Source organism: Vicugna pacos, chromosome 22 (assembly GCF_048564905.1).
Source record: "Vicugna pacos chromosome 22, VicPac4, whole genome shotgun sequence".
Taxonomy (NCBI): domain Eukaryota; kingdom Metazoa; phylum Chordata; class Mammalia; order Artiodactyla; family Camelidae; genus Vicugna; species Vicugna pacos.
In genome coordinates, this window is record NC_133008.1 from 8156134 (window position 1) to 8174220 (window position 18087).

Genomic DNA, 18087 nt, shown 5'->3' on the forward strand with positions numbered 1-18087 from the left:
ACTTGTTCCAGACCACCAGAACCCAGTCTTAGGCCCTGCAGCCTTCCTGCCCCCTTGGGGTTCAAAGGCCCCAGAGTTGTCCCTGGGTTAGAGGGAGGAACTCTGGCACCCCCTACCTCTTCAGGCCTCAGCTGAGGGAAGGGGGAAGAGGAATTGAGGAGGAGAGACTGAAAAAATTAGGTGGGTTTAAATAAGGTCTGGTTTATGGCCCAAAGGTAGAGGACAAAGGTGGGAGGGAAGGTGGCTGGTCCCTGCTCTCTGTGCACTAGGGCCCAGGGCATGGCCTCTCCTGCCCAACTCCACCCTCCCTGTCCCTTCCTCCAGTGGGCCTGACAAGCTTCTACTTGTCACTTGTTTTCTGGAGAACTGATTTCATCCCAGAAAGAGGGAGACAGACAGACAATGAGCTGGGTGAGTCCAGTGGCAGATAGAGACCAGAGGAGGTCAGCCTGGTGGGGTTGGGGGATGGAGGTACAGAGAGCCCTCCTTGCATTCGCCTTGGGGTGGCCCAAGGGGGGCTTCCAGGGAGTTTGAACTGCGGATTGCACTAATTAGGTAGGGCCAGGTGGATTGTGAGGGTGAGCCTGCAGGCGGGCTCCTCCAGGACATAGCGGGCTGCCTTTGGGAAGGGAGAGAGTGCTGCTGAACCCCAAACCGTGGACTCTCCTTCCCCGCTAGATGGAGAGAAACAGACTTCCAAGTGCACAATGAGTTTCATTCTTTTTTTTTCCTTCTTCTTCTTAATCAGGCAGTGTTGGGGAAGGGGGTTGAAGCGGTGACAGAGAAAACCTGAATGAGGATGAGGAGAGTGGTATCATGGGGGAAGGAAGGTGGCAGGGACAGGGCTAGAGTTCAGCCAGTGACTCAGGCACCCACATCGTGCACAAGCAAACAGCTGCGAGTCACGTACTCAGACCCACCCTTACTCCTGCCCAGCCCAGTGGGAGTTGTGTGTACACAAGGACACAAGCGCAGGCCTCCAAATGCATGTGCAAAGTACCCTGCAGCTGGCATGCAGCACCCCGCTGCCAGGTGCATGGGTACACATGTGCAGGCTGACACACAGGCTTACCCCAACAGGCCCATGTGTGCTCATACACTCACCCTGAGCCACACAAGCCAAGACCTCCCAGGACCTGCACAGGGACAGGTGCGTGCCCACAGTACACAGACACACCCCTCTGCCCTTCCACCCAGGGCACCAGGCACAGGCCCTTCCTGGCTCCAGGAGCCAGTCTGGGCCAGAGCCTAGAGACGGGTGGCATTGTGGCCAGCAGGCATCGCGAGGCGGGGAGAGGGCGTGGCGGGGGGCAGCTCCTCCAAGAAGACCCTGGCGGGCAGCGGTGGGGAGCGGGGCTCGGGCCTGGCACAGCACAAGGTGGCACGGGTGATGAGACGGTCCAGGGGCTGCAGGGAGTGCATCCAGTGGGGCAGGAAGTCCCACGTCTGCAGGCACTTGGGCAGGCGCCCGGGGCTGCGACTCTGCAGCACACTGACAAGCACCACGAAGGCGAGCAGGGCCCCGAAGGGCACGCCCACACCTACCATGGCCCGCCAGCCTGCCATGGAGATGCCAAACACCAGCGAGGGCAGCAGCAGGAAGCACAGGAGGAGGTAGAGGACGGCGAACCAGCGGTACTTGGCGGTGCGCTTGCCCAGCGCCTTGGCCATGCGGATGGGCAGGCGCGTGCAGGGCACTGGGTACCACAGCAGGATGCCCGAGATGTTGAAGAAGAAGTGGCAGAGGGCGATCTGCAGGGAAGAGGGCAGAGGGTCCCAGCTCCTGAGTCAGGACAGACAATAGGGACCCCACGTGGTCTGGGCAGCAAAGTCACCACTTAGGGCTGACATGCCCCCAGGAAAATACTGAAACACTTCTGGACCAGTAGGTAAATACCCACTGCCCAGAACTCTCCAAGTTTCCCACACTGGCTCCTCTCTCGGGAATTCCCCAGACAACTCTGCACAAACCCAGCAGCTGAGAGATTCATACTAGTTTCTGGGTCAGAAGCTCTGGCTCCCTGAGTGGCCAGTGACCTGGCTCAGCAGTTATTTCTTTGTTCCTAGACCAGCAACCCCTTTGCTGGCTGCTTCCCTCCACTTGTCCTTGATCCCCCAGGCGGGGCCAGGCCCCTCTTACAGCACCTCTTCCTCAGAGTGTGAACCCCACCCGCTGCTGTTTATTCACTGGTGTGATTCTCAGTAATATCTCCCCTGACAGACGCTAATCTTAAGGGTGGCACCAGGTCCACTTCGCCAGTGTGGTTTCCGTAGAGTCTGGCATAGCAGGTGGCCCCTAGTAGGCAGTCAAAAACTGTTTGGTACACATTGTCCTATGCTGGGTGAGGCTCCATGTGCCAGTCCCAGCCCTGTCCTGCCTCTGGCAGGGCTACTCCCTCAAGTGTACCTGGAAGGCGCTGGATAGCTTCTCCCGGGGACTGGCCAGTGCAGCCAGGATGGCCGTTGTCGTGGTGCCGAGGTTGGAGCCCAGTGTGAGCGGGTAGGCACGCTCAATGCTGATCACACCCAGGCCTGGGGGGCAGAGGAGAGGATGCCGTCTCCCCAGTTCCCTCCTTCCACCCTCTCTCTGCCAGCCCTGCCCCACCCTACCCCACCTTGGTGTGGGGACTCACCGATGAGTGGGGTGATGGCTGAGGTGAACACAGAACTGCTCTGGACAACGAAGGTCATGCCAGCGCCCACCACCATGGCAAAGTAGCCTGTGGCCCAGGTGAAGGGGGCAGGGAAGTCTGCGAGGAAAGCCCCGTCCCAGTAGGGTCAGTGGGAGGGCACTGGGAGGGAGTGGGGACTCTCCCTGGGGAGGAGGCGTTGGATGCCAGCTTCCAAGTGGGACCCTATCAGTCCCCTGCTCAACTGAGGTCACTTCTCCTGGCCCTCTTTTGATCTTGGATTCAAGGCCCTTAGCCTAGTTCCATCACACTTTTGTTCAGGCTGTTCCCCCTGCTTGGGATATCCTTCTCCTAAATATTCATCCTCGGGGCTCAGCCTGGGGATCACTGCCTCTGGAAAGCCCTCCAGCCCCCGGGCAGACTCTGATCTCCCATAGATCCACCATGCCTCTTATTCCAGCATTTATCATGCGGCCTCTGCTGGTGCCAGGCAGTGTCCTGAAAGCTCAGAAGGAGGCTTAAAATGAAAATCAGATGGTGTCACTCCCATGCCCCAAACCCCCAAGTGCCCCTGATCCCCTGAATAAAGTCCAGGCTCTGAGCACAGACTTCAGGGCCTGGGATCTGCTGCATCCTGTTACCTCGCTGACATCTTCCCGCCCTTCTCCACCTGTCCAGCTGGGACCTGCCTCCGAGCCTTTGCACATGCTATTCCCTCCACCCAGAAACCACGTCTGACTGCTCCCCACTTAGGTCCCTGCTCAAATGTCACCTCCACACAGAGGCCACTGACCACCCATCGAAGGCAGCCTCTTCTGTACTCTCTATTTGCCATTTTTGCTTTCTTGTTGGTGGTTACTGCTCTCTTAATCTGAATTTATTTCCCCTCAATCATTTATTTTTTTACTGGCCATCTCCCTCTCTGGGCTGTGAGGCCCCTAAGAGCAGGAATCATCTCTGTGTGGCTCACCTCTGTATCCCTGACATCACAGCTGTGTGCTTGGCACTCCGTAGGGGTTTAACGACTATTTGCTAATTGAATGGAACAATAGCCTCTGAGACTCTCTTTAGAGCCACCTGCCAGAATGGAACCACAGCAGGAGGCAGCCCCAGATCCTCAGCTGTCAGCACCTCAGGGGCCTCAGGAATCACCCGGTCCAACATCTTCTTTGTTCACAAAGGGAAACTGAGGCTCAGAGATGATAGGGCTCTACCCAGATTGCACAGCAAGGCAGTGCAGGATTTGGCAAGATCCAGAAGCACGCATCCTGGGGCCCGCTCCCCCTCCCCCCACTACCTGGGGCTCACCGGTGTTGATAACCTTCTGAATGACCTTGGCCACCTGGCCCTTGAGCAGAGAGTTGAGCATCTTGACAAGAAGGATGAGGCAGGTGCACAGGAGCACCAGGGAGCCAGCTAGCAGGATGAGCCCGACGGCCAGGTCAGGCAGCCCTGTGTCCACGAAGATGTGGTGGCCTGCAGGGGCATGGGTGTCAAGTTGGTGAGAGCTGACGCCCCATCTGGCTCCCAGCCACCCACATTTGCTACCCTCTTGGGCTCAGAGCTGAAGGCCCCGCCTCACGGTCCTTCAACCTTAACAGCAGGGCCTGACCCCCGGCCCAGGAGCTGGGCTAATTGGCAGCTGTCCTTCTGGGGTTGGAAGCAGCAGTGGCCTGGTGGGAGTCGACCCTGCCTCTGCCAGGCTCAGCCCTGTTGTGCCGGAAATCTCCCGCAGGCACTCACATTTCTCCCTGGTGACATTTCCGAGCATCTGGCTGGTGTTGGCCTCTGCCCTGGGCCTGGGGGTGGGAGCCTAGATTAAGAGGAAAGTGACTTAGAGAAATTAGGAAAATGCAGCCTGATTTTGGGCCAAGATGGGGGTTAGGGAAAGATGGAGGATGGGGGGATACAGGTGGTCCTCTTGCCTACATGCCCTTGGATGGTTTCCTTGTCCTCTCTGAGTCTGTTTGCTCCACTGAAGAAACGGGGGTGAAAAATCTGGCTGCTGTCGGCCCTTGGAATACTCTGCCCCATTAGCCCCCTGACGGCTCTCTCAGGGACCCACAGGGGCCTCTCGAGCGGGTGGCTTTTGTCCACGTTTTCTTCCACCTCTCCTTGGCATTGGATGCCGCTGACCATGGCTCACTTCTTCTGAAAACCCTCCCTTCCCCATCTTTTATTACCAATCCCTGCCTCAGTGCCCCCTCTTCCCGGGCGTCCTCGCCGCATCCTCCCCTCAAGGCCCCTAGCCCAACTTCTGTTTTCCTTCTCTCGATTCCTTGCCCGGATGGGTTGTGGAAGAGGGTCTAGGCCCCACAACTTTTCCCTTCCCCACTATTGTCAGAGAAGAGAGGGGGGCTCCTAGGGGGGCCCTTTAACTCAGAGAGCCCAGAGCCAGACAGGCAGCCTAGGTGAGGGGCCCAGGCTGTGCGTGGGGGTGGTGGGGAGTGCGCTGGCCTATAGGAGCAGCAGAACTCAGCTCCAGGGCACTGGTGCCATCCAGGGATGCAGCCCAGCCCAATTCTACAAGAGAAAGCACAGCTCTGAAGGTTTAGATAAAATTTCCCAATCGGTAAATGTTGGCAACCACTTAAAGACATACTGCACAATTCTGTGAAGGTCAGTCTGGCCTGGGGACCACTCATTTGCAGCCTTCTTGAGTGAAGTTCTTTTTAAAAACGTAATAGGGTGGGCAGGGCGGCAGTGTATAGCTCAGTGGTAGGGCCAGTGCTTATCATGCCCGAGGTCCTGGGTTCAATCCCCAGTACAGCCATTAAAAAAAAAAGCAAACTGAGGGGGTCCTTACCTTTCCCCCCAGGGTTCCAGCAGTTAAAGGAGAAAGTGGGCTGGGCTTGGCTGGGGAGAAGACATCTCACAGAGGAGGGACTGAGCCCTAGAGAGGGGCAGTTACTTTCCCGGCTCCAGGCCATGTGCAGGGGCCATAACTTCTCCCTGTCACCACATTCAGCCCCCTCTGGGAGCTGACGTGCGCCCCGGTCCCACTCGCCCTGGAGGTCTGCAGCCCACGCCCCTTGACCCTGGGTGCTGAGGGCAGGGGCTCAGGTGGGGTGCTGGCACTGGATTTACTGCTCCTTTACGTTTTATTCTACGTGGCGTCATTAAAAAATATATGTTAGAATTAAGAACTATTTATGGCGCCTCTCTTTAAATTGGGGTTTATTTTAGCCACATGTCCTCCCTTGAGTGGGGCCACGAGCACATCTGTGTGCTCAGCTGAGCGCACCAGGGTCTCGGGGCACCCTCAAGCCCGGAGCCAGTATCACGGGCCAAGAAGCCAGGAGAAAATGAGCTGTGCTGAGCTTGAATCGGAGAGGCCAGCTGGGGAAGTGGTGGTAACAGGGAGAAAGCCGGTGTTGACTGCTGGGCAGATCTGAGTTCAAATCTTGCTGCTTATACTGACTACCTTGGGCAAGTCATGCCACCTCCCTGAAACTGTTTTCTCCAAAGCAGGGTAATAAGAGAGCTGGTATAAAGGTTACAGGAGAAAACAGCTGTGAAGCACTCTCCGCAGGGTTTAGATCATGACAAGCCTTCAATAACTTGTGCCTCCAAATAAGGATTTGACCCCCTCCCTCCTTGGGCCCATCTTGCATGACTTGGTGTGTGTGTATGGTTGACTTTCTAGGTCAAGATCAGTGGCTCCTGCAGATGTGCCTGAAGATTCATGCCCTGCTGGGGAGGAGCTTGGTGGACCGTCCTGCCCTGGGCTGGGCCCCAGGGTCTCTTGGGGGAGGGGCCTGTGGGACCTGGGGAGCGTGCCGGAGGAGAGAACTCTACTGGGATCTCACTCAGCGCTGGCAGTGTCAGGGCAGGGCAAGGCGGGGGGCTAGGACCGCTGGCGTTTTGGAACCTGGAATTTCCTGCCTGGGGTTGTGTGGCCCTGGCTGATCTCACAGGGGCTGTCCAGAGACCCTAGAGTGCAAGAGAAGGGTGTAGAGGCAGCTGGAGGGGCAGAGAGGAGGACCACACAGGAAGGTAATTCCCTGCATTGCCAGGCGGGTGGGCAGGGATGGAGGGGAAGGCGTAGACCCTGGGGCTTCCAAGCCCAGCAGAGGGAGAAGGTGGGAGCTCCAGCCTGGATGAAGAGCTGGCAGGCCCAGGGTCTGGGGCATGGCCCCAGGGTGTGTCCATCCCTCCTGGGCCTGAGGGGAGGTGGGCGGAGCATGTGGAGGGGTGGTGAACACCCTGGGAGGAACAGCCACAGACAGCCCTGGGCTCAGACCCCCGCTGGGCTCTTCCAGCTGTGTGACACTGGACCGAACACGAAGCCTCTCTGGGCCTCAGTGTCCTCGTCTGCAGCATGAGGTCGGTAATGCTGCCCCCTTCTCCCCAGGGGCTAGCTGTGAGGAATCTGGGAAGAGAGAGTTTGGGATTTATAGGCCTGCCGAGACAACCCAAATTAAGGAGGCACCTCTGGGAACTGCAGGAGATGATTAAGCTCACAGAGGAATGTGGGCTCCAAGAACTCTTCCCCCTGGGGAGAACCGCGCAGGATGTGGGCCTGCGCAGCGGACTCCCGCCCAGGAGAAGGGCTGTTTAGGGTCTTTGTTTTGATGGAAGCGGAGGGAGAGCACCGTGCTAGCAGCGCCATCTGGTGTAAAGAGGAGAATTCCTTTTTACGGCCACTCCTACCACCCTGGAAGGTCTCCAAGCGACTGTGGTCCCCTGGTGGCATTCAGGCCTGATAGGCAGAGTGGGAAACGGACATGTATGGTGGGACATACGTCTGGAAGAGACAACGAGATGGAGAGTCAGAAGTGTGGGCTCCAGATTCCACCAGGATTTTCGTCCCACCTCAATCGCTTAGACTTGGACAAGCCTGTTTGAGCCTCAGTCTCTTCATCTGCAAAAAGGGCTTGTGATAATCCCTGCCTCCTAGGCTGCAGGTCCTCAAAAGAAGCTTGTTTAAACCAAACAGGTGTGGCTGGCAATCCACAGTGTGACCACGCAAGAAGGCAATTCCCAGGATAGTGTCACAACACAGTAGCATCAAAAACCTTTGGGACACTGACGCTGCCTCTGGCTTTTCTTTTGCCGTCTGGAAAACCTGACTCCTCATCATGTAGATGCCTTGGAGACTGATTTAGGCAAAGCTGGGCCCGGCTTGGTGAAAGCTGGAGGCAATGAGAACAGGTGGAAAGGGGAAACTTGAGACTTTAGAGCAGAAGGAGCTGTCAACGTACATCACCTCCCAAGAGCACGCACATGGCTGCGTGAGCCGCCTTCCCGAGGGGACTGTCCCAGAGATTGGGGGCGAGAACAGGGAGCTCACCTCCCACCCCCAGCTACTCTCCAAGCCAAGGAAATCCGATCTGGACCCTGCTTCTGAGGAAAGATTTCCCAGGAGAGCTGGGACGAGAAACCAGGGCTCAGGCAGGTGGCAGTAGGGACAGTGGAGGAGCACGTGAGGACAGCCCCAGGGAAACTGGGTGGGTTACTTCCTGTTTCCAGGCCTCAGGTCCCTCTGGTGGGAAACAGGAGACTTATGTCCACCTCACCAGCATCACTGAGGATTCCATCGGATGACGGCTACCTTTGGCGGTGCGTCCTGCAAGGGGACACCGCCTGAATGCAGCTGCAGGCGGGCAGTGGGGATTTCAGAGGAAGCGAGGACAGCCACGCCGAGGAGCTCCCTTCCCCAGCTTGTTTTTTGTGAAGCTCAAAGTGTGTGACTTTGCTCTCTTTCAGGTTTTGCTATGAAGCAGAGATGATTTTGGTGATTCAGAGAGCTCGGAGGGTGCCTAGAGAGCTCGTGAGAAGCGGGGCCTGTGTTACAAAGGTCACAAAGCTGACGTGAAAGCTGTCTGCATGGGCTTTTTGATGTCAAACTGCCTTGAACACTCAGAAGGACTGAGCTGGAGCTGTATGCCACTCCCATGTGAAGGAACCTCGCTGGGCCGGTTGAAAGGATGTTCTCTGTTCACACTGGGATGAAGTCCGGGCACATCAAGTAGCAAGTGGAGAGGCTGCGCTGTGTCCTGGGCTCCAGGTTTCCTTGTTTCTCGTTCTAAATGGAGTTACTTCTCATATGGCATCATCAAGGGGAAGCAAACACCGTGGATTCCGGTTTTGATGAAGCATTTTTCTTTTCATGGCTGAGTGAGAGTGTGCTGATTGCCTGCTTGCTTGTTAGCCTGGGGTAATGGCCAGTCTACAAGTGTCTAGCTGATCAAAACAGACCCTCCCTCCGGGCAGTAGAAGTCAAAAAGCCGCAGGAGTGCAGCAGGACAAGGGGATACAGGTCTACTGCATTCTCCAGGGGAAGGGGCACATGTGGCTGTAGTGTGAGGTCTCCACGGCCCGCTCGTCCTGCTCCTGGAGCAGCTTCCTGTTGCTCCTGCTTCCCCAGGCATCCTTATAGCACTGTCTTCCCGCCCCCTCCCTGCATGTCCGGGGCCCCCAAACACGGCAGAGCTGAGTCACTGACCCCCTAGAAGCCAGGGAAGAGAGAACCGTAGACTACAAGGCCTGTGCTGGGGCCCCGACGCGGCAGAAGCAGCTCTGGCAAGGTTCTTAGCCTCTTGGAGCCTGTTTCTCTACTTGTGAAACCAGAGTGTTGAGCCAGATCAGTGGTCCCTTAAACTTGAGCATGGAACGGTCCTAGAAGGCTTGATGAGATGTAGGCTGCCGGGCCCCACCCGAGTTTTTTCTGATTTAGCAGGTCCAGGAAAGGGCTGGATCCTTTGCATCTCCCAGGTGGTATGTGTGCCGCTGGTCCACACTTTGAGAACTGACCTCTGGGCTCGACCGATGACGTGCTGACTCGAAGTGACTGGCAACGGCTGTCTGAAGGTGGTGTGAGGCTGACAGGGAGTAGCATCATCTGCCACGGGCACAGTGTCACAGCAGAAGTGCCCCGAGTTTGTCCTCCCAAGCGAAATAATCTCCATGGAGCTTTTGAACAGAGGATGACGCGAGCAGTCAGCTCTCTGAGGAGGGGTCTTCTCACTGAGGCCAGGCCTGGGACTCACCTCCACGGGGTCTGGGTGGCACCAGATCCGGATGAGACTGTGATTTCTCAGGGACTCGTTCCCCGTGGCGATGCTGGTAATCACAGACTGGTCCAGCTGTGGGCAAGACGTGGGCGGAGGGGGTGAGGGCGGGGCCCTGCTGTCCCTCCGCCACCCCCCACACCATGCCAGCCCTGCCTCCACCTGGATGATGAGCTTAGTGAAGGGCTCCGTGATGATCTTGAGCAGATCAGGGGCGTCGCGGCCGCCTCGGATGTTGAAGGAGGCCACCACCAGTCGAGTGACGTGGTGCAGGTACCCAGTGGCAGCCTCCAGGGGCAGCAGGACCAGAACTGACAGCCAGTTAAAGCAGTCGTGCACCGTGGCCCCTGCAAAGGCCCTGGGCAGGGAGGCCAGGGTTGCAGGGTTGGCCGGAGCCAGGATGCGCTCAGGCTGGGGGCTCCTGGCAGCTGGGACCACCCTCCCCCAACAAGGACAGGCCCCTCACCGCCGGAAGTCAGTCCTGTCCCCTGCCTGCATCAGGGCCACGATGGTGTTGGTGACGGAGGTGCCGATGTTGGAGCCCATGATGATGGGGATGGCAGAGCTCACCTCCAGCACTGGTAGAAGAGGGGGCCTCTTAACTGGCTGGGTGGGCACCACCCAGCTCCTGCCACTGCAGCCCCTCCAGCAAGACCACACCCACTACCCACATGCAGGCCCCCAGCGGGCATTCCTGCCAGGCTGCTGGCTGCGCCCAGGCTTGGCGTCGCAGGTGCACGGGGGCACGTGCTGTGTGTTTACGTGTGTGCGGGCACGTAAACTGAGGCACCCCCTGCGCAGATGTGAACACATGTGTGGGCGCGTGTACATGGGGGCGTGGGTCCTGTACGCAAGTGGTCTCTGTGCTTGCGTGTGCGCGTGTGTACTCAGTTATGCAATCCAGCACTAATCTAGATGTTGCTGTAAAGGTATTTTGTGGATGGGATTTGTCTCAACCATCAGTTGACCTTAATTAAAGGAGATTGACCTCTGTTGGGCCTCGTGCAATGAGATTAAAGGCCTTAGGAGCAAAGCTGAGGCTTCCCTGAAGAAAAAGAAGTTCCACTTGTGCACCGCAGCTCCGGCTGCTGCCCAAGAGTTCCAGCCTGCCCTACAGATTTTGGACTTGCCCAGCCAGCCTCACAGTCACGTAAGCCAATTTCTTGCAATAAATCCTAGCCCCCTGCATATGTCCTGCAGGTTCTCTGCTTCTGCTCCACTGATTGGTGGCTGAGTGACTCCACGGAGGTGAGCCTTCCTGGGGCTCTAGCCCCCATCTGCCACTCTTCCCAGCTCCTGGAGCCCCCCTCCTGGCTGAGGCTCCAGGCCCTGCTTTGGAGGACAGAGTGTGAAATGCCAGAGCTGCCCACTGCCCTCAGCCTCCTGCCCCCCATCCTGTCCCTCCCACCCCAGCCCCTGGTCCAGCATAGCCAGCCCCCCACACTTTCCCCGGTGCTGGTGAGCCAACTCACAGCCGGAGGAGACCAAGCTGACGACAATGGAGGTGGATGTGCTGGAGCTCTGCACCAGCACGGTCACCAGGATCCCCACCACCAGCCCCGCCACTGGGTTGGACAGGATGGCGTTGTCCTTGAAGATGTCACCAGCCACCTTCCCTGGGGAGCACAAGCCAGCATTGTCTGAGACCCTTCAGAACCCTTCCCTGGTCTCCTCCCCACCGACCCTACCTCCAGCCAGCTGGAAGGCTGAGCTGAGCACGTCCAGGGAGCAGACGAAGAGGTAGAGGAAGGCGAGCATCAGTGGCACCTTGAGGAGCGTCACGCCAGCCCAGCGCAGCTTCTGGGCCAAGCCGGGCTCTGGAGATGGGCGGGCCACCTGTGAGCACGGCAGCCGGGTGGGGGTAGGGGTGCTGGGCCAGGGGCTGCCGATGCCACTGCCACCCCGACCCAGGCCCACCTGGCTTGTGCTCATCCTCCAGGGCCAGCTTGGTAGGCAGCGGGTTGTGACACTCCAGAGCCTCCCCATAAGGGCAGCCATGCTCGGTGAGGGCCACAGGGCCCAGGCTGGGGAAGGCATAGGCCGAGTTCCCCGGGATCCTGTGCAGGACTGGGGAGGGAGGCTGGTCAGGAGCCCCCAGAGGCCCCACATCCCGGGGAGGGTGGGAGGGGTAGGTGGAGGGGTGGAGGCCTCACCCGGGACATGGGCAACCGTGGGCAGGCAGGGTCCAGGGGTGGGAGCAGCACTCACCCTGCGGGCTGGGCACGTAGGCAAAGGCTGCCCCACACACCATGTGTGCCCTGCGGACTGGGAGTGGGGAGACAGCCGGGCCCCCCAGCCTCTCTCCATAGGACATCATCCTGGGCACACGCTGTAGGCCCTGCACATCAGGGGGCCGCAGCAACACTGAGTGACAACGGCTGCGTCCTAGGAACTCACACACACACGCTCCCACTCCCCCACATCCACTCGCACAAACACTCATGGTGTGTGATCCCAAACACACACCCACGAAGCTCACCCTCCACCCCCATGCACACCCAGAGATGCTCACTCAGATGCTTGGCCCAGATGGGGGGATTCATTGACTGACTCATTCATTCATTCATTCATTCAGCAAGTATTCACTGATATCCACCCCATCTCAGGCACTGAGCTAGGTGCTGGGGTACAGCTGGCAAAAAACGGATGCAGCTCCTGCCACCAGGAAGCTCAAAGTCTACTGAGGAGACAGACGGCAATGAAATAATTCCCCAAACAGATGGATCTTTGCAATGGGGACAAGTGTCCTAATGACATATATAGGGGCCACCAGAGAGCCCCGGGGGGCACAGTGAATTTCTTTCCCCATCCCCTCCCACCCACCCCCAGCAATAAACAAATGGCATTTCTCCCATGAAACATGCTCAGCCCAGGACTGGTTTAGTTAAGGGGGGCCCCCACCCTGTCCCCAAGTCCAGGAAGCCCCCTACTTGCTTTAGGCCCCCCTGGACTGCCATGGGAGTTCTCAGCTGTTGGAGTGGGAGTGTCCCCTGCCTCCTAACACCCCCCCAGCCCTTGCCCCCAACATTGTTCCAAGGGTCCTGGCTGTTGGAGTTGCGGGTGTCAGTATGCAGGGCTGAATTCCCAGCCCTGGAAGAGCATGAGTCCTTTTGCTCTGGAGGAGTGAGCCAGGCTGGGGCAGGAAGAGTTATATGTTCAGGACAGAGGTGAGGGCCTGTTTCCTACTAAGAGCTGGAGATGGGGTTGGGATGTGAGGACCCTGTACTCACCTAGGGGTTCTGTGTTTCCGCTCCCTCTCAGCTGCTCAAGGAAGCCCTAGGGGCCTGAGGAGAAGCTGGGACCCTCCTCCTTATACCCTCAGGTCAAGGGCAAAGTCCCTAGAACCCTAGCTGCCCTCCCCTCACTTTTCCCTGATTAACATCACCACTACTCCCACTCCAGATTCCTCCCAGTTAATTGCTAATCGTCAGCTCTGCAGGGGGAGTCTGCGGTCAGGCTCTCCCCTCCCCCACATACATACTCAGCCTGACTGGTGACCCAGACCCGGCAAGGAGGGTACAGACGCATCCCGTGCCCCCAGGCAGAGACTCTGATGCCACTCGGATACCTTGTTCCCAGTGTCCCCAGAGATTCTGTGCCTCCGGCCCCTTTCCCTTATTGTTGGCCTGACAGGACCCCCCAGGGAATCACCTAAACCCCCCTCGGCCTAGCCATGCACCTGGGTGTCTGTGGGTCTGTCTGTGTGTCTTGGGGGGCATTTGGAGGAGAGGGGACTTGTGATGGAGAAAGTCACAGAAGACAAAGACACCCAGAGAAGCCAGGTAGCGCTGAATTGTGGAGCGTCTACAACCACAGATCCAGGCAGTGAGCCTGAGAGAATGAAGCCCCTGGCCAGACGGGAAAGGGCCTAGTCTGCGTTTCAGAATGGCCCCAGCTGTGGCGGGTTTGGAATGTGTCAAAGGGAGTGGGTCTGGAAGCAGAGAAACCAGTTAAGAATTTGATGAGATGGTCCAGGTGGGGATGATGTGGTCCGAGTCAAAGCGGGAAGAGGACTGATGGAGAGCAGGGGATGCATCCCGGGGCTACTGGGCAGGGCAGCTAGGGTTGGGGAGGCTGGGAAGGACAGGAAATATATCAGGTTGGGTTTCTGGATGGGGAAGCTGACGATGACGTGAGGTCTGTGGTAGACTTCCTACAACCCAGAAGGGGGGCTTAGGGAGGCTTTGAGAAGCTTGTTTCACTTTCACAGGGCTTTGGAGCCTTCCCTTCTCAGGGATTAAGATTTTATCAGAGGGGGACGGCATAGCTCAAATGTTAGAGCACGTGCTTAGCATGCCTGAGGTCCCGGGTTCAGTCCCCAGTGCCTCCATTAAAGGAAAAAAAATTAATTATCTAATTACCTACCACCCCCCAATAAAAAAACAAACAAAAGGATTTTATCTGATCCAGGAGTGATTCAAGATCTAGCTTGGGGAGTACCCTACCTGACATCCAGCCGCCTAGCCGCCAACCACGTGTGTGTCGATCGACTCATTCCGGGAACATTAGTGGGGTTCCTATTCTATGCTGAGCCAAGTTTGGCAAGGCCAGCTTCTCTCCTGGTTCAAGAAATGGTCCAATCCTTGAGTCAGCCTGGGATTCTAAAGCAAGTCACCTCCCCCTCCCCAGGCCCTAGTCCCTTCACCTCTAAAACGGCAATGAGCATGGCTTTTCCAGGCAGCTGCAGGATTCAGAGATCAGTGACCCATCTCAGTGCCTAGAACAAAGGTCCCCAGCACCTTTGTTCCCTTCATGCTCTCATGCTTTTCCCAGTCTCCAGGTTGGCTGAAGTGTCCAGCCAAAGAAACAGCCCCTCCTCCTCTAGACACTCAGTCCTGTTTCAGGTCAACAATTCCTCTTGGTTCACCAGCTACTCCTTTTTTTTTTTTTAATTTAATTAGTTAATTTTTTGTTTCTTTGCTTTAGTTTTTGAGGGGAGATAATTCAGTTTATTTATTTATTTTTTAATGGAGGTACTGGGGATTGAACCCAGGACCTCACGCATGCTAAGCACGTGCTCTACCACTGAGCTCTATACCCTCCCCTGTCACCAGCTGCCCTTTGATTGCTCAGGATCTCCGGTCCTGCTCAACACCTTACACGTTGTAGAGCGACACCGACCCAGCCTTTTCCATCAAGGAGGGTGGACGTCCGTGCACATTTTCCCCTTTAATGGGACAAAGGTTAGCTAGTTCGTGCTTAACTTGCAGAGCCGGGTGAAGTTAACGCCCCGCGTGGTGTTCACAGTAGACTCTCTGTCAAAGTGGCTGAGAGCCAGCCTGGGTTTGGATCCCAGCACCACCAAACTGTGGCCATACGTTTAGGCCACAGAACCCACAGGGGAGGGGAGTGTGGGCAGAGGTGTGGCTGGGACTGGTTTGGGTTGAGTGACCGTAAGCCCTGGTTTGCCTGGCCGAGGCTGGGTTTATGGCTGTTGGCCAGAGTCCCTTTCTGCTCTGTAAAGTGCTCTGGTTTGGACTTATTAGCCAGCTGGTCTTATGGCTTGTTCTGGAAGATTCCGGGGCACTAAGGCAGGGAATCAGCCGCCCGGTGCTTACTAGAAAGGTCCCCATTCATGGCAAAAAGGAAAATAAAAACAGTCCTGCTTCTCAGAAACATGCTGTGATGCTGAGAACACTGCGTTTCGCCCTTTCCCCATGCGTTTTTAATCTACTTTGGACGTTACTGTCCACGGAAGATGCCATCTTGTTCGTCTTTCATCTAACACTGTGACATGAGGCTTTTCCTGTGTCTTTACACTCGGCACAGATGTTGTTTTTGTTTTTTCAGATGTTTTTAATGGTTGCATCACATTCAGTCATGGACCGTAATTTACATGGTGAAGCCTTGGATGTCCTGGAACCTCTCCTACCTGGAGGGAGTGATTTGGGTAAGACTGGGGTTCACACACAGGTGGGAAGGGTGTCGCTGATCCCGGGAAATGCAGTTATTATTGAGTTTTTGTGTCGGCTTTGTCCTTGAGCTCAGAGGCCCTGGGTGGGCTCAGAGGCTCTCTGGGTGCGAGCATCCCCACCCGCAGTGGATCCGGGGGCCCTGCCCCAGGCCCGCTTCTCTCCCCTGCCTTGTTCTGGTCAGACCCTGGGCGGAAGAGCCATATCCAAGGTGCTCTTTATGAGCTGGGGGTGCGTCTCCTTTTGAATAAGGTTAGGATCTTTGGCAGTTTTGAGACCTATGTTCCCTGCCCTCATGGAACATAGGGTTTAGCGGGGGAAGCACTTATCAATCAAATGAATCGCAAGAGATATAATTACACAGCTCTGTGGACATCCACCACTTCCAAAAATATTCCAGGGGTGGGGCTGCTACAGCCCTAGTGAGACCTAGGAGCTGACCAGAGCGGCCTCTGGGACTCCTGAGAGCAGTGGAGAAAGTGGCCACGCTCCAGCCCCCAGGTATCTCAGCCCCTCCGCTCATCTCAGCCCACTCCTGCTCACAGCATGCCTCCTCCCCGTCTGTGACACGCCCTGGCTGCTCACCTGCACTCTGGCCACAGCCTCCCCCAGACCTCTGAGCCCGGAGCCTGGATGGCTGGCGGCGTCTCACATTGAGAAAAGGCACCCTGGAGGAGGAGCAGTTTTGGAGGGAAGATGCCAAGATCCATCTGTACAGACTGTCTGAGGTGCCTCCGGCGCGAGCAGTTGGAGCTGCGGATATGAGCACACGACGTGCTCCTTCCCCCAAATGTTCCCGGCCTCAGTGAGCAGCATGTGGTCCAGACCCGGAGCCAGACACGGAGCAGGCATCTCTGACACAGGCTTCTCCTCCCTCCTCTGGTCTCTAATCCATCACTCAGTTCTCCTGATTTTCCTTCTCCACAAGCCTCTTTTTTTTCCCTCTAAACCAAGTATGTATGTATGTATGTATTTTTACATTTTTAAAATTGAGTTATAGTCATTTTGCAATGTTGTGTCAATCTCCAGTGTAGAGCACAATTTTTCAGTTATACATGAACATACATGTATTCATTGTCACATTCTTTTTCACTGTGTCCAGGAGCCTCTTAATCTTTTTACCACCTCCCTGGACCAACTCTCACGTGGGTTAGTGCAATAGCCCTTTCTAGCCTTGCTCCTTCCAAGCCAGTCTCCAAAAAAAGCAGCCAGCCAGCTTTTCAAGATGCAAATCTCACTACATCACCCCTCACCCTTTAAAAACCACTCCTGCTAACCTAAAGACCAGCATCCCACCACTGCCTCGGGGGCGCAGCGGGACTTGGCTTCTTGCTTCCCCAGGTCTCAGGTGAAGGTGCCCCCAGGGAGAGTGTGCACAGGGAGGAGGTTCCCAGCCAAGCCCAGAGGAGCACCCACATTTGAGGGAGGACAGAGGAAGAGGGGCCAGCAAAGGAAACCGACAGGCTCGGCCCGCATCAGGAGGAGGAGTGGAAAAGCAGATGCCCTGGAATCCAGGGCTGCCCATGTTTTGAAAGAGACACTGTGGTCAACACGATCAAATGCTGCTGAGATGTCAGGTAATGTGAGAACAGAGCGGATTTGGTGGCCTGGGAGAGCCAAGTCAGGGCTGTGCTGGGGGCGGGGGCGGCTTGCAAGGGGTTGGGAGGAACCAGGTGGTGGGAGCAGACGCAGCATGGCTAAGGTGAATGGGACAGGCTGACAGACACTGAATTTCATCACACCAAGGCTTTCTCCAGGAGTGGCATGACTGCTGAATGGAGTACAGAAAGATCCCAAGAGCAAGTATGTGGTCCGGACAGGGAGCAAGCTGTGGAGGCCGGCGCAAAACGGCTGTTCCCACAATTCTCCGTTAAGATCCATTTGTTCCTTGCACGGAGCAAATCTGCGCGGTTTCCTGCATGTGAGTTTTCTGCCAGACCTAAAGTTTGCCGACAATTAAGGGAGGAAAAGCTAACATTCCAGACCATCTGGTCATGCACTGAATTTTTGGAGGGCGTCTGATTAATGACCGCAACTGGGCTCCCGATCAGCGCAGTTTGAAAACTCCTGCCTCTTCTCATCAACGTGTTTATTGATTCAACCAATATATAAGCCCCGCGAAGGCGGCACAGTGCTGTCCATTGGGAATGTGGCCGTCAAGATTCCGACCCAGCACGACTACGCACCGACATGGCATGAGCGTGCATTGCACACGCAAGGATGCATCCTCGCTGTGTCTGTGTTCAAGGCAGCTGCTCTCATCAGTAGGCTAGGTGACACAGTAAGGGTCATCTGTCACCTCCTTCTCGGGAACAGAGAAATCCCTCCCCTGGCCCTCTTGTCTGTCCTCTCTGAAAGAGCCTGGATTCCAGTCTGAGATGCCAGGCCCAGAGCAGGCAGGACCCTGAGACGTTGTCCCATCCGAGCCCCACTTCCAGAGGGGGAGCCCAAGGCTACATTAGATCCAGTGGGTCCAGCGCAGGGGCGGCTGACCTGAGGACGCTGCGTCCTTGCGTGGGGGAATAAGTACCC

At 56.6% G+C, this 18087-nt stretch overlaps 1 protein-coding gene, 1 long non-coding RNA gene and 1 other non-coding gene across 3 annotated transcripts; 2 read left to right on the forward strand and 1 right to left on the reverse strand.

Annotated features, from left to right (window-relative positions):
- Positions 1-740: 740 nt before the first annotated feature.
- On the reverse strand, positions 741-12924 carry SLC34A1 (solute carrier family 34 member 1). The gene is made up of 13 exons (XM_006198937.4): positions 12874-12924; positions 11852-11981; positions 11561-11710; positions 11332-11460; positions 11116-11259; positions 10110-10221; positions 9806-10001; positions 9623-9718; positions 4374-4443; positions 3939-4106; positions 2634-2750; positions 2408-2532; positions 741-1752 (listed from the first exon to the last, which is right to left on the reverse strand). The coding sequence occupies exons 2-13, from the start codon at positions 11958-11960 to the stop codon at positions 1249-1251; spliced, it is 1920 nt and encodes a 639-aa protein (XP_006198999.1). The 5' UTR covers positions 11961-11981; positions 12874-12924; the 3' UTR covers positions 741-1248.
- TRNAD-AUC (transfer RNA aspartic acid (anticodon AUC)) lies at positions 5330-5403 on the forward strand. Its single transcript has one exon. It is a non-coding gene; the product is annotated as a tRNA-Asp (tRNA).
- LOC140688330 (uncharacterized) lies at positions 6506-8710 on the forward strand. Its single transcript, XR_012062967.1, has 2 exons — positions 6506-6626; positions 8340-8710. It is a non-coding gene; the product is annotated as an uncharacterized lncRNA (long non-coding RNA).
- Positions 12925-18087: the final 5163 nt, after the last annotated feature.

Coding starts and splice junctions, on each gene's coding strand:
- SLC34A1 (XM_006198937.4), bottom strand. CDS start 11,960: ATGATGTCCTATGGAGAGAGGCTGGGGGGCCCGGCTGTCTCCCCACTC. Junction 11,260..11,331: donor AGCCTTCCAGCTGGCTGGAG/GTAGGGTCGGTG, acceptor TGTGCTCCCCAG/GGAAGGTGGCTGGTGACATC. Junction 10,222..11,115: donor CAGCTTGGTCTCCTCCGGCT/GTGAGTTGGCTC, acceptor CTCTTCTACCAG/TGCTGGAGGTGAGCTCTGCC.